This window comes from Notolepis coatsorum, assembly GCF_963971535.1.
Source record: "Notolepis coatsorum genome assembly, chromosome: 7".
NCBI classification, from domain to species: domain Eukaryota; kingdom Metazoa; phylum Chordata; class Actinopteri; order Aulopiformes; family Paralepididae; genus Notolepis; species Notolepis coatsorum.
Window position 1 is genome coordinate 119,478,208 of NC_140171.1, and position 15,842 is coordinate 119,494,049.

The 15,842-nt window shown below is 40.8% G+C and overlaps 1 protein-coding gene across 3 annotated transcripts in view; it reads right to left on the bottom strand.

Annotated features, from left to right (window-relative positions):
- Positions 1–4,606: 4,606 nt before the first annotated feature.
- The window catches only part of herc56.1 (HECT and RLD domain containing E3 ubiquitin protein ligase 56.1), a 64,422-nt gene continuing 53,186 nt past the window's right edge, over positions 4,607–15,842 (bottom strand). For 2 of the 3 annotated variants that reach the window (XM_084319367.1, XM_084319366.1), the window contains exons 18-24: positions 9,629–9,769; positions 7,847–8,013; positions 7,687–7,753; positions 7,497–7,555; positions 7,214–7,397; positions 6,960–7,059; positions 4,607–5,451 (exon numbers count right to left, since the gene is read on the bottom strand). In XM_084319367.1, the coding sequence (XP_084175493.1) occupies positions 5,237–5,451; positions 6,960–7,059; positions 7,214–7,397; positions 7,497–7,555; positions 7,687–7,753; positions 7,847–8,013; positions 9,629–9,769 (933 nt within the window). In that variant the 3' untranslated portion in view covers positions 4,607–5,236. Of the gene's footprint in view, positions 5,452–6,840; positions 7,060–7,213; positions 7,398–7,496; positions 7,556–7,686; positions 7,754–7,846; positions 8,014–9,628; positions 9,770–15,842 lie in introns of all 3 variants that reach the window. The other variant, XM_084319368.1, reaches the window with a different exon arrangement.

Here is a 15,842-nt window from a genome sequence, read left to right on the forward strand (position 1 = left end):
AAAAAAAAAAAAATTGAAGGGAATCGAACTTGTCACCAACGGACCGCAGGATCCACAGCACGGCAGCGCTGGCAGTTGAGCTAAGCATCGAATGAAAAACATCTGGGATTACGGCTACATAATGCCGCAAGCTCTGCCGCTCCGCGGCTGCCACGCTGCCGCGGGGCGTGTCGCAGCCAATCAGGGAAAACGCGGAAGCACTCTGCAGCACTCTTCCGCTGTTAATAAGCTATAGGCCACCGGGTCCGGGAGTCGAACCCGGGTGGGCCGTGTTGCACCGTAGTGCTGTATGTGATGCGCCACTCGGGCGCCCCCCACCCAATAATTTAATTGACAATCAAAGCAATGGGATAAAAGTGATTACAATCAGATCATTTAAAATATGTAAAAAAAAAAAGAAAACTATACTCGAAAATCAACAAATATCCAAAGCTTTTTTTCTGAGTATGAGAGAGAAAGAGAATAGCAGAGCTCTGTTATCAAAGTGATCATAGAGCTGTTATCAAAGTGATCGTAGAGCTCTCTGTTATCAAAGTGATCGTAGAGCTCTGTTATCAAAGTGATCGTAGAGCTGTTATCAAAGTGATCGTAGAGCTGTTATCAGAGATCGTAGAGCTGTTATCAAAGCTCTGATCGTAGAGCTGTTATCAAAGCTCTGATCGTAGAGCTCTGTTATCAAAGAGATCGTAGAGCTCTGTTATCAGTGATCGTAGAGCTGTTATCAAAGTGATGGTAGAGCTCTATCAAAGTGATCGTAGAGCTGTTATCAAAGAGATCGTAGAGCTCTCTGTTATCAAAGAGATGGTAGAGCTGTTATCAAAGAGATGGTAGAGCTGTTATCAAAGCTCCTGATCGTACCTACCTTAAAGGACTTTTCCTGTTTCTCTGCCAAACATAAGACCTTTTCCAGGATTGACTACTTGTTCTCTTCTCCCAATCTCTTCGACGACTTTGATGTCTCTTTATTACTCATGGCTCTCTCCGATCATAAAGGTATCTCTTTCACAGCTTAGTGTAGATTTAAACGATAACATAACTTCTTCATTTCAGTTTGTAAAATTATACCCCACTCCATGACGTGGTCTGTTTACATAGTAACATCATAATGGAACAAGGCAACCACAGTCTTAGAAATAAACACAGTTCAACAGATGACTCATATTATTGATAATGAGTTTATTGACAGGAGGAAGAGTGCTCTATGGGGTCAAGAAGAGGCCTGAACAAACACACTGTCTTCACTGAAGGTAGAAACCGGTAGAAAACACAGGTCATCACCTTTTGTCCAAGCTGCAAAGTTGTGACTCGTCAACTTTTTCACATTCAAAGTTGTTTATAAACATATTCCCTAACTTAACCATAACCACTCCCACTATCTACAAAACATCCTTCCAGACCATGGGATCTAGCATTTACAGTGAACATACTTCAGACAGTCTTGCAAAACAAAAATAACAAGGTACCATCAGACTCTGACCCTCTGCTACAGTCAAACATGTGAAAATAAAGGCTTTTAAACAAAAATCAAAGTATTTTTGTTCAGCTCCACACAATACAACGTGTGGTCAGATAGGATAGAGCCAGTGAACATGTTGTGGTTGTTATAGTCATCATAAAGCCTGCGAGTTGATGGTAAACGCATGTACACAATGTTCCCCTCCTCCAGCTCTAGGGTGATGCCACTAGTTATGTACTCCATGACTGCATTATTATTGTATTCACCCAGCCAAAAGATTCTCTCTTCATTTTTATACATGATTTCCATGTTCTTCCCTGATGTCCAGTCAACTGCAGTAAATGTGAAGCTGTAGGCTCCTCTCACTGGTGCTGTGAAGACACGGTACACAGGGAATCAAAAACAACAACAATTGTGAAAATAAAAATGTGTGATTATTTGAAATGAGGACTGTGTAGACTCAACCACGTACCAACAGCAGGAATAAACTATTTAGTGGTTGAGTCTACAGGGTCCTCATTTTAAATGATCGAAAATCTTAGTTCATATTAATTTGTGAAGAAATTAAAAAAAAACAAAGTTAATATGTGTGCTATTTTATCTCTGATGAACACATTACACATTAGACTTGATTGGTTGTCTTTGATATTATTCCCCCAAAAACCCAAATTCAAGATATTACCACTTTAAGATCTTAAATGATGAGCCAGGGCAGAGAAGCTAAAATAGGGGTGATATGGTCCCTTTTCATTGTCTTAATTAATCTCACAGCTGCATCATATGGTGTAGGGCACAGGGCTCATGCTACTGATAGATATCTATGTAGGGTGTAGGGCTTAACCTGTTAATCTGTAGACCGTTTTCGCCTAAAAGGTACATGCCTAAGTAAATGGAAGATTGCTCCACTTCTGCAAGGTCAATTTGCATGTTCTTGTGCATCTAGGGACCTGGGGGTAAGTATTTCCAGTGTCAGAAATATTGTGTCTGTTACTAGGCTGAGTAAATTGTAATGAATAAATTAATTATGATTTAGATGATGATGATCAAAAATTGATACGGGGCACGAGAAAATGCTCACTGAGCTCATTCACCACCTTATTGAGATCATGTGTACAAAAAATCTAAGCAAATTAACCGCGGGAAGATGATTAAACAGAAGGATTTGTAGATACAGTAATTAATGATAATCTACTTTAATTATAAATTCATATTTTACCTTGAACTTGACCTTATTATGGCCAAATCATACATCTACGGATAGGGAAAATGCTCCTCTTTCCAATGGCAGGGTTGAATCTGGATTTAGTCATTTCTTGCGGTTTTTACGATAATTCGCATTTTCAGATAAATTTGTATTTCCGATAAAACATATAAAACATCAGTAAAAATGAAAATATACTATTTGACTACTGTTTTTGATAGGGTTATGGTCTTTACTCTTGGCTACAAAAAAAAATATTTAAAAACATTGACCTCTTAACATTAGTTCCCTGGGATGTTAACACTTTGATCGCCATGGTTAAATTCATAATTTACCATCCCTAGCCAGCTCTATTTGTCTATGGAGAAGTTCCCCTTCTTTGCAGGGCTATAACTTTTTAAATTGTATTGCTAAATTGACATTATTATGGCCCATTCAATGTCCTATATCTATTGTTCAGGGTGTAGCAACGTTATACTTTTTCATTCACATATTCATACTAAAATACGGTCTAAAGTATAAGTATGTTTTTATGGTTTTCTGCAGCTTTCTCCAGAACTTGATTTATAGCCCTAAATGCATTATATTGATGATCAAATACAGTTTGGTAGGAATCTGTGCGAGATAAAACATTTCAACTGGATGTGCTTCTAGGAGTTACTACGTATGATCTGATGTTGACCGGATGGGCGGGGGGTCGTTTATAATTCCGTGGGCAACGTTATATCATTCATCTAGTGTGGGTGATATGATCATTAGAGCAGTTCGTATCGAAGACATTAAAAAATAACGCTGGGACTCACCGTGGCTTCCTCGCGCCGTTGGGGGATGAGCGTGGAGCAGAGATATTGCTATTATGGGATGTAGAAATACCGATCCATTTCCAGGTTGTATAATAGTATATACGTCCAAATCATGTTGTTTATCGAGTTATTTGCACCGATCGGTGTTCAGTGTCAAGATGGAGTCCCTCTAACTATAGCGAGTGCCCGGACGAAATATGGGTGAGCACCACTTCATCCACAGATCACTTCCTGTTGGGCGATCTGCCGATCGGCCACCAGATGGCGCTCTTGAACCGTTAGAGAGTTGAGTGGAGCTCAGCAGTATATCTCAGGTCCCCGGGGGAGAAATATGATTTTGATCACAGATTTTTGAAATATTGATATCAAAGACGTGTTACGGCGTCTTCGGCAGAATGAGCATGGCGGGGAATGACAAGTTTCGGCGTCTCCGGCGATTAAAGTGTTAACATCCAAGGGCCCACATGTGGACGATTCTTTGCCGACCTCTAGTGGCTCGGGTGTGCATTTCTTTAAAGCCCTATTTGTTGCCTGTCGATTGCCCTTTCAGGTGACAAAATCCATTCTCGAGTTACATGCCGATATGTGAGGCGTGCCCCAAAGTACGCAAAAGTACACATTACCACCCCCGACTCCCGGGGCTCTAGTTCCGTCAATCATTTGGCGATCTCGAAAATCTTTGCACAGGGATGTAGCCAATGAGTGTGGCTTTCCAATGATACCCCATGATATGATAATTGGGGATCTAAAATAAAGAAAAGCAGGGTCCCCCTATAGGGGGACCTTAAGGCTTAACAGGTTAAACATACTGATATGTGTACATTCAAGGTATAAGCATGGCATGGGGCATATGGCATAGGGTAACTATCTCACCAAGAGAACATTCATATACTGTACATACAGCAGGTCTATGCCGACCTAAGGTTCACCTTGCACAGCAAAGCATTATACATTATACACTGACTTTTAGTGACATTATAGTTTGGACTTGAAAACATGCTCAGTTATGCTGACGACAATCATTTCAACCATCTTACAATTCATTACTGGAGAGGTGATAATTTGGCCTGATGTCAGTAAACAGCGGCTCAGGTTTGGTGATAAGAATGAATGAATGAATGAATGAATGAATGAATGAATGAATGAATGAATTAATGAAAAGTTTATTTTTGAACATGTACTTCTCCATATTTCTCCAAACAAATCACGGTATCTTGTTCCATCAAACCAAACAATCATAACAAATTAAAAAACATTAAAAAAAACATTAAAAAAATAAAAATAAATAAAAGGGAATTATAAACAAAAGGTCAAGAGCAATGTGTTTGGTTAGCAGACATGTCCAAAAAAGGAGTAGAGGGAAGCTAAGCTTATTGATCCCTACCCCCTTACATTTATATTTGTTCTTCCATTAATTTGACTAGATATAACATAATTTAGTATATTACAATATAGAATATACTTTTACTTATATTATACTAGATATTACTAGAATTAGAATTAGATGAACCTCTTCAGGTTTGGTGATAAGAATTAGATGAACCTTTTCAGGTTTGGTGATATGAATTAGATGAACCTTTTCAGGTTTGGTGATAAGAATTAGATAAACCTCTTCAGGTTTGGTGATAAGAATTAGATGAACCTCTTCAGGTTTGGTGATAAGAATTAGATGAACCTCTTCAGGTCTGGTGATAGGAATTAGATTAACCTTTTCAGGAATGCTGATGAGAGTTAGATGAACGTTTTCAGGTATGGTGACGAGAATGAGGTGAACCTTCAGGTTTTCCCAATCACATCACAATAGGTGATGGCATGAACAAGTCTCTCCCGAAGCACGTGGACACTGCTGTACATGGGGAGCTGCAGGGCCTCGAAGCAGGTCTCCGCCTCTGGGTAGTGTTCATCTGGATCAGGCTTGGGAAGGACCTTGATCGTCACTCGCAGTCTGGACAGGCGCCCTCTCGGCAGCCTCTCCGTTCCAGTCAGAAAGGCTGGAAGAAGAAGAACACAAAAGCCACGTTTTGACCAAAATTTGCCTGAACCTTTAGTCCCAGAAACTACATTTTACGGTACTTTTTTTTCTTTCCTTCAGCCCATTGTTGTCTGCGTTTCCACTGCAGTATAAAGATCTGCAAAGATTAAGCAAATTAGTCCCCTGTGTGAAAAAGGCATTCCAGTGTCTCACTAGAACACAAAAGGACAATTTTCTCTGATCAGATCTTCATGATCACTGCTAAACGAACAGAACAGTGTTCCCTGCATACTCTTTTGCCTTATATTGATCCTTGCATTGAACAGGAATGTGCAACAGACAACTCACTGGCAACTCACAGGAATCCAGATGCCTAGTAATAGGCAATAGTGGTCTTTAAACGCTTGAGCTACAAACCTGCTTAGTTCATACAATCTTGTTGTAACTAAGAGATTTGCTAGAAAGATTTCAGTTTTGTGCATAGATCATTAGATTTATCAGCTTATAATATGCATTTCATGTTCAAATTTCCTGGTTGAAAGCAGATGACATTGGAGAAATGGACGTTAAATGTCTCATTAAATACTTGAGCTACAAACTTAGAACTGTTCTGACAGCACAATATAAAAAAAATCGCTTTGTTTTTAATGCATAGCTCAATTAACAAAAAACTGGTTTGTGCAGCAGATTTTTTTAAATGCCGGTTGAAATTAAATGCTGCGAGTACTCGACCAATCAGAATATTCAGTGCCACAAGCACCACCCCCAAAGTTTGTGCACTTCGGAAAAGTCCTACCCCCCAGAACAGATAGATCCTGGTCCCCCATGGTGGAAACACACAGAGTTCCTCAAAAGGGCCCTAGTTCTGGGGGGATATCAATATCTGTCAATATCTGTGGCCATTCTCTTCTAAACCTGGAAATTAAAGAGAGAAACCTCAAATTGTGTGATGTCACCTGGATGTACTTATGAATCCAAGGCTGCTCCATAGACAATGAACGGGCCACTGATTTTGTTGGAGGCATAAAATGTTGAGTTCTCACACTTAAATGAGGTTTATAAAAATAGAAAAATAAATCAAATGTTGCGTGTTATAGCTCACATAAACATTTCATGGGCCCCCGAAGTTATTGTCTATGGAGCAACCCTGAATTATACATCCAGGTGACATCAGAAATGGTCCCTCTCTGAGTTCTAGCTTTATCAGAAAATGGTGCATGTTCACAAAAACAGACCGAGCGGTTCTGGGGGGCATGGGTATGTGAATTCTTAGAATGGATGGCATTCCCTGTCATTGGAAGAATTTACTATTTTCTATGGCTGTCGTGATCTAAGCCATGAGTTTAAAATATAACTATATGAATAATACAAGAGAGTTAAAGATGGACAAGAAATATTTTCCTTTTACCTATCTTAGACCTATCTCAAGCCTGCCCTCTTTTCTTGATCCTCCAATCACAACTGTTGCTTCCCTCCGGACAAACAAAGTTTGCTTGAGATAGGTCACAAGTTTTGTTTTGCGCTTACTGAGGAAACTCTTCTTTTGCTCCTCAGAGAACTCTGTGAAGACGACCCAGAAGTTCTGGACGACCTCATCTGTGGACGTGTAGCCTTGATATTTGGCATTCTGTCAGGAAAAGAAAGATGAAAATGTAATTTAAGTATGAATGACAGTGCTTTCTGCCACCTTGTTTCTCACACACCTCTGTTATGATGTTGCAGAGAATCTGGGTATCTAAAAAATAAAACATCTGTAGCTGATTTCAGTGTATGAACTTCACCTCTCTCAGCTCCTTCCACTCAAAGTCTCCATCACCATGGAGAAGTGTCATTAGTTCATCAGGGTGGAACATTCTCCATGCTTGTGAGGGACAGCCGTCCAAAAAGCCTCTCTCAAACTCCTCAAACTGATGTTGCACTGACTTATTGAACACCATATCAACGTAAAGGTCAACATATTTCTGCCTGTGTGTGACACAGAAGACCCATGCTTTATCATCAGCATTTCCATGATATTCTGCAACTGACATCACAATCATAAACAAATTGTATTGTTAGACATACCTATTGACCTTTGTTACTGGGATATTCACTCCATCTGGTAGCAGTTCTTGACCTCGAGACTTAAAAGAAATGGAAGAGATCAATTTGAATAATTGTATCCATTGTAATTATTATTACAGTATTATATCTATTGCATCTAAGTACTGAAAACTAGAATTACTCTTTGTTACTTCTGAGCATCAACTCTTACCCAACCGAAATCCAACTCCATTTCTTCTACAACCTCCTCTTCATATCTCAACAGCTGTTGTAAACCCCTGATTATGGAAAATAGGCATTATTAGAAAACCCCAAACCTCATTGAAATATTCTACAATGACATGATGATTTAGCTAGTAGAATAGAATTACTCTGCTTCTGTTGGTGACATGTCCTTCAGGTCGTCCAGTCCTGGCCTCAAACCCAGGAGTTTCTTGAAAAGCCCGATAGGGAAGAGGAGGTTGAGTAGGCATCGGTTATAGAGTGCCATCCCACAGAGCACCCCCAGCAGGTAGAACTCATCAGTCACGCTGCACTCCTGTGGGGATGACAAGAGATTAAAAGACTGTCAGATTTGAGCTGTAACTAAATGCATACAGTATAATTAGATATACAATATTATATAATGTATATTCTTACAATGTTTTTACTATATCAGGAAAGTTATATGTAAAATAAAGTAGCTCACGATAGAACAAGTTTGTGCTAAATTATTTCTTCTTTGAAGAAGTATATGGATGAGAAGGATAATATCTTGCTAGTTTGACATGAAATGTAATACTAATTTGTAAATGTATAGTTACCTATAACCAGGTAACTCTAGTAATGGGCTGCCAAAAGTAGGGCCTGCGAGCCGAATTCAGCCCTCCCCAACATTATCTTTGGCCCTCCAAAGGGTTCCAAAGAATTATATCTTCTATTTTTACACTCACATTAAACCTAAGCCACTGTTCTTTACCTGTTACATTGATAAAATAATCAATGGCCAGTGCATTATCATGTAATACTAATTTGTAAATGTATAGTTACCTATAACCAGGTAACTCTAGTTGCTATAACCAGGTGTGAAACTTTAGGATACTGGGAACGAAGATACCCAGTATCCTTAAAGCGACAATGTGAATCACCAAAACAGTTCACTGAAATATGTTTCTGACAAGATTTTAGGCAACAAATAGGATATGAAATTGCTGGATATTAATCCATATTTGACCTGCGATTAAGCAAAATTATCAATTGAAAGACACTAATGGAGGCAAACAGACATTCACTCGACTAAATAGTCACAACATGACCAGGAGGCTTAACAAGCCTCAAAAAGCCAATGAAAACAAGTGAGATTTCAGCCGCGACATAAAAATCTCTAGTGTCTGGGCAGACTATTCTACAACATGGAGACAGCCACCGGAAAAGCTTGGTCGCCTTTAGTCTTTAGTCTTTAGCCTAAACCTAAACCTTGGGACATCTAAAAGTACCTAAATCGATGACCTCAGTGCTCTAACTGATTATATCTCACGGGTCGAACAAACCTGAATGTTATTGCCATAAAATACAACGTATATTGTTTCTTTACCTTTCTGTGAACGTCTACAAAACGCGGTAATCCGGTAACAATCCGGTAAAAAATTGCGGCGCTATGGACATTATACAAAAGTACTTACAGTAGATTTCATTCACAGTCTTTTCTGCCCTGTAACGGGCACCTGGTGGTACTAAATCCTGATTTAACTCTGCCATTGGAAAGAGGAGATTTGGGCCGATCCATAGATGTATGACTTGGCCATAATAAGGTCATTTATAGGCCTAATATTCTATATTCTATATTCATATTTCAAATTGCATGTGTCCGGATGGCACAATTCAGTACTATATCTACAGAAACCCCTGTAAATAATCTTCCCTTTGTTAATTTGCTTAGATTTGTAGTACACTTAATCTTAAGAAGCTGCTGAATGAGATCACTTTTGTCCCTAGATACCAAGCACATGCTAATGGACCTTGTAGAAGTGGAGCAATCTTCCATTTACTTGGGTATGTACTTTTAGATGAATTTTCTGAAAATATGGCTAGGGCCTAAGAGCTTAAGAGTATTCAGTAAAAAATGGAAACAGCAATATTATAAAACAGGGTAACTCAGAAAATACAGCACATACATTTTGCGTGAACCAGGCCAGTCCGTCCTCGTTGACTGACAGTATCTGCGGCTCTGAGTTGAGAAGTTCTTTGCTGAGGAGGGTGAAAAACTCCAGTGACACACCACCACAATCGGCACCATCCTCCTCTTTGAATTTTACCTACAGTATAAATAAAAAAAAAACGAAATTGGGTTTAGGTTTGTTTACTTTTTTCTTTGTTGGTACTAAAGTGTGCAGTAGGTCGAATATAGATGGGTGTCCTGATTGTAAATATGCTGAGGTTGATTTGAAGGTTCTTTGATTGAGAACATGGGCGTTTAATAATGAACCTCTGGGAAACTTGCTCAACTTGCTCTCTCCAGCCCAAAGCTGATCTGTCCTTTCAGCAAACACTTTAATCTAGTGAGTCGTCAGTTTGACTTATAAAATAGGAACTGGACAACCTAGCCGTAAAAGCTTGCATGACCAGGACACCTCTCCTTTTCTCGCATTGCTGTGTTTGGAAGTAAAACTCTTAATTGTGAGGTTGTAGTCTTAAAAATTATTAAACAATAACAGATGTAAGCAGGCCAGGTTAATGTTTCAAGTTTCATTAATAGTTGTCATACAGAAGTACAGAATATTTTTATACAAAATGCTTCTTACTGTTACGCTCCAGAGACTGTGCTAGACAAGATAAGTATGAAAAAAAAATAGTATAGCATGTAAAATAGAAGTAAAAATAGAGGTCACAGTGTTCAGTATAGACCAGGGGTGGGCAATTATTTTTCCCGGGGGCCGAATGAGCAACTGAAAATATGTTGGAGGGCCGGGCCAAAATTCCAAACTCAATTATGCATAATATACATTTTATTTCTATATAAAAAGCAGTAAATGGCATTGTTTTGACCCCTGGTAAGAGTGTATGTTATTATTTGGCAATTAAAAGGTGAGGTTAGCTTTCAAAAATATAATTTATTCAAATAGAATTTATTTCCAAAATGATAAACAAAATGTGAAACATTAACACTTTGGCTGCCATGGGTTAAATTCATTATCATTGTCTATAGAGAAAGTCCCCTTCTTTGCAGGGCTATAACTTTTTTAATTCTATTGCTACATTGCCATTATTAGGGCCCATTCAAAGTCCTATATGTATTGTTCATTGTGTAGCAACGTTAAACTTTTTCATTCACATATTCATAGTAAAGTATGGTCTAATGTATAAGTATGTTTTCATCTCTTTCTGCAGCTTTCTCCAGAACGTGATCTATAGCCCCAAATACATTATATTGATGATGCAATACAGTTTTATGGCAATCAGCGCGATATAAAAAATTCCAACTAGACGTACTTCTAGAAGTTACTACACGTCATCTGATGTTGACCGGATGGGCTAGGGGGCGTTTATAATTCCGTGGGCAGCGTTATACCAATCATCTAATGTGGGTCAAATGTTGATAATAGCAGTTAGTATCGAAGACGGTAATTTTACACGCTAAAACTCACCCCAGTCTCCGCGCGCCGTTGGGCGATCATCGTAGAGTAGAAATTTTACCATTATGGGATGTCGATTTACCCGGTCCATCTCCAGCTTGTATAATGGTATATACGTCCAAATCATGTTGTTTATCGAGTTATTGGCAATCGATCGCTATGTAGTGTGTCGAGATCGAGTCCCGTGACCTATAGCGAGTGCCCGGAAGTAATACGGCCGACCAGCACAACCTCTACGGCACTTCCTGTTAAGCGATTGCGCCGATCGGCCACCAGATGGCGCTCCTGAACCGCCAGAGAGCTCAGTGGGTCCTCCTGGTGGATCTCAGGCCAGCGGAGGGGAAATATGAATCCGATCCCCGATTTTTGAAATATTGATATTAAAGACGCTGTAAAGCGTCTTCGGCAACTTGAGCATGGCCGGGAATGACGTGTTTACGCGTTTTCCGGCACCCAAAGTGTTAATAACAAAGGGCATGTATGAAAAAGTGCTATACAAATAAAGTTATTATTTTGAGTTTCATATACTATTGAAACAAGGATTTTCTTAGCTTTCTAAAGACATCACATCATCTTATAGCCAAAATAAACAAGACATGAAAAGTGTCCGAGTAGCCTTTTTTACTCTACATGCCTATATTAAACATTTAATGTTTTCAGAACTGTGCAAAAAAAAAAAATATATATATCAATTGTCCCATTTCACTTGTTATATTTCCACATTTTAGTGTTCTTCAGCTCTTTTTTTTTCATTCAGTGTGATAAATCCAGTCTCTGTTGAGCTTTAACAAGTTCATCAAAGTCAGGTTGCATGTCTGAGGTGGAGATGCGAAGCACAGCTGCCAGATGTTCATCAGTGAGAGAGGATCTGTACCTGGACTTGGTAAACGTCATGACTGAGAATGTCTGTTCACATATAGGTGGATCCAAAGAGAACCAACATTTTCTGAGCATGTCTCCTCATGTTTGGAAAGTTCTCCTCCTTGAGAGCAGAGTAGAACTCTAGCAGTGATGCTGACTTAAAGTGCTCTTTCAGTAGTGAATCAGACTGCAGGTCAATGAGTTCAAGCTGAACATCAGTGGGTGCACTATCAACACAGTACTGCAGGTAAAGGGAGAGGAAACCAGCTGCATTTCATCCTCAACCTTTTTGAAATCTTGAAAACGCCTTGAAAATTCATCATGCAGTGCTCCCAACATGGATGAGTACCTGTGCCGGTGATCAGCTGATGGTTTGACTTCTTTCAGGGTTTTCATGTGTTTGAGATTGTTGCTGCCTAGTTGCCTTGAAATTAATTGCAACTTTGTCATGAAGGCTTTCACATGGCTATGCATTTCATGCCCTGCAGTTGTGTGTTCAGTAGGGATGGGTACCGTTCACATTTGAACCGATACGGTACCGGTACCTGTGAATCGATACCGGTACCCAACGGTACCTTTTTTCTGTACTAGTCTCTAAAAATGTTATCTACCTACCTCAGTTGTGAAAAAAGAAATCCAAACTTCAAATAACCACACTTTCGACCGTTTTCGGCTTCCCCCGACTGCTTTGTTGTTGAATCAAGTCAAATCCTAGGTAAGCGTATATTGTGGGTGTGAACGTTGACATGAAAAGAAAAAAGTTAAAAAAAAATATATATATATATATATTTTTTTTATTATCATGTAATCTTTCGCGGGCCGGTCAGAATCATCCCGCGGGCCGTATCCGGCCCGCGGGCCGTACAATGCCCAGGTCTGGTATAGACATATGTACAATGTTCGATGCAGAATAGAAGTAACCGAGTTACCATACAATATACAATATACTATGCAATGTACTAATATACAATACTATATAGTGCAGAGCAGAAATGGGATGAGGTACAATTTAGGTACAATTTACAGTAAGGTGTACGAGTTGTAGTGCAAATCCTTTACCAATAAATATAAAGTGTAAGTGTGTTTAGGTGTTCTAAAGTGTGTAAAGTGGGTGCTGCAGTGAGTTGTTAGTTTAAAGTGAGTGTGTGTGGATGTGTGTGCTGTGTGCATTTGATGGTTGTTGCATAGTGTTTGTTGTTCGTTGAGCAGCCTGATGGCCTGGGGATAGAAGCTTCTTCTGAGTCTTTCTGTGCTCGCCTTAAGACTCCGGTATCGCTTGCCTGACCGCAGCAGTTCAAAGAGGCAGTTGTTCGGGTGGCTGGAGTCCTTGATGATTCTTTTAGCCTTCCCCCTGCACCGCTTGTTGTAAATGTTCTGGAGGGTGGGAAGCCCCCCTCCAATTGTGCGTTCGGCTGAACGTGTCACTCTTTGTAGTCTGCATTTAATGGTTTAAATGAGTCATGTCACATGTTTGTCTGCTAAGCAATGGCGATAGCTTGAATACCTGTGTAAAGTTATAAATCTATGAGAACTACACGTGACGACACATGACATAAAATAAGTCTTTCACACAGTGCTGCTCTGAAAGGTCCAATAGGAGTTAAGAGACCTTGAATGGAGAAAATAAAATGTTTCCACATTAGCATGGTTGCAAGTGTGACATTTTCATCTGTTCATTGTCGTTTATATCACTCACCTCACCTAACTAATATGTCCTGTTGTTCTGATTGAGATCACACTAGCTTTTTACCCCTGCATTGTGTGTTCATACATTTGCACAGGCGTAGCCTGGCATGGACACCTATCTGTAGACAGTCTAGTAATAACACCATTGTTGACATTGAAAACAGCTTGACAATCTGATGTAATGCTAAACTCAAATGTTTAATGTAATTGGAAATGGGTTTTGCCTAGTCTTGCCTAGGTTTTGCAGTATGAAATGTAAGGTGCTGGGAAAATATGGTACTCAAAGTTCTCTTTTGGCTATAGGGCTTTCATCAAAGAAAAAATAAATATCTTCAGAACAATCCACCTTTGTGATTGTGTTTCACACTAGAAAACATCACCCATTCCATGCACAATCTGAGGTAATGCTAAACTCAAATGTTTAATGTCATTAGAAATGGGTTATATATTGTATAGCTTACGCTCTGCGCTCTAGTGGAACTATCCCTTTATCCAATCTAGCACTGAATAATTTTTCTCCACATGTACACACCCATCCACCTGGCCACACCCACATCCGCTCCTCTACATAAGCGGGGTCGTGGCCATACTAACAGCTCCTTCCCTATTTTCACCACGACAAGTGTCTGTATACACCACTTGAGTTTAGTGCCGAAATAGTTATTGGAAAGGAGCTACGTTTGGAGGAAAGGAGCTGCGTTGACATTATACAGCGATAATGTCTTCGCCACCGGAGTGTCTAGATTAAGATGATCGGGTTCTGACCTCCACCGGCGTTTCGTATTAGGGGCTCGCGTCGCTGAGCAATCCCTGCCGGCATTGCCTCCGGCTCTGCAGCTGGACACTTTGCTTGGGAGGCGATCGGCTGTGTTTTTTTGCGACGCAGGCACCAGGTGTGTTGGTTGTGGGGGGAACAACTACACAGCTTACGAAGGTCGGCTCCAGGCTGGGATCCTTTTCGCTGCCCCTTAGCGGCGTGGAGGGGGTTCTAGCTTGATGCCCCATGTTAACATTAGCTCCTCCTCAAGTAAGAGCTTTGTTTTCCTGGGACTGTGATTCCGAATCTGCGGTTCAATTCCCCGAGTCTCTGGACAAACGGATACCCACTGTCGCAGTGCTGGCCCCGATTTTCAAGATGAAAATCACCCGGTGCGAGGGAGGTGAGCTTGGTGTTCGTTATGAGAATATCTCCATGCTCAAGTTGGCTATAAGCCCGCGTACAACGAGGGGCTTGTTGCCGGCACCGCTGTGTCTGGTAAACACCGTTCTGAAGAGGGACGTGTGTTGCCTTTTTTCCCTTTTTTTCTTCGGATAAGAAGAGGAAAAGACAGCGGCTGTCTGAAGTGTTGGCCTGTATTGCTTTCTCACATTGTACAGTTTTCAGTGGTAGCCGCTTAGCTTGCTTCTGCATGAACTAGTGGCTAGCAATAGCCGGGTTGAGCTAACTGTTAGCCAGTTAGCTGTTAGCTACGACGTTAGCTGCCGGCTGTGCTCGGCTGGGAACGTTAGCTTGATGCTATCAGTTAGCCTAGAGTTAGCGGTTTAGCTTGTGCTACAACCATTGGCATAGCCGTGAGAATAGCAGGCCCTGGCACTCTGACTACGACATAATCTTTGGCAGAAGATGTAGTCGGGCCTGCACCATGTCCGGCTGCAGGAGGGGGGTGGGGGGGCGTCGCAGGTTCGCACATTAGCCTGAAGCCATGTATAAAACCAGTTTTTGCACAGGCGAGGTTATCGTCTGTGGCTGGCGTGCAGAATGTGAAGCTGTTACCCTAACAGGTATAAATGCGCTTCATGTGGCACGCTATGACTGGTGTCATGGCTCTGCTTTGTCGTTGCATCGTTTCAGGGGTGAGGGGTCATGAGGGGTGGGCTGATAAAATCCTTCCCCCCCTTTACTGATTGGCCGGGAGGTGGGACCTCCTGCCTGGCAGTTTTCCCTGTCGGCTGAGGGGCAGCGCGTCACAGGGATGGGTGGGTCACAGGATTTCCCCCCCGGCCATGGGATACGTCACTGGGTGCGTTTCCTATTGGCCAGGAGACGTCCGTGAGGTTACAGGCTCTGTGCTGCAGACCGCTGTCTTTGTCAAAGTTGGACGATGCGTTGCATTCGAAAACTGTTCGTTTTCTGCTCTGCTCTCTATTACAGTGTGTATTGGGCTGTTGGTCACTTGGCCCAATTATTATTGCATGTATCTTTTTCAAT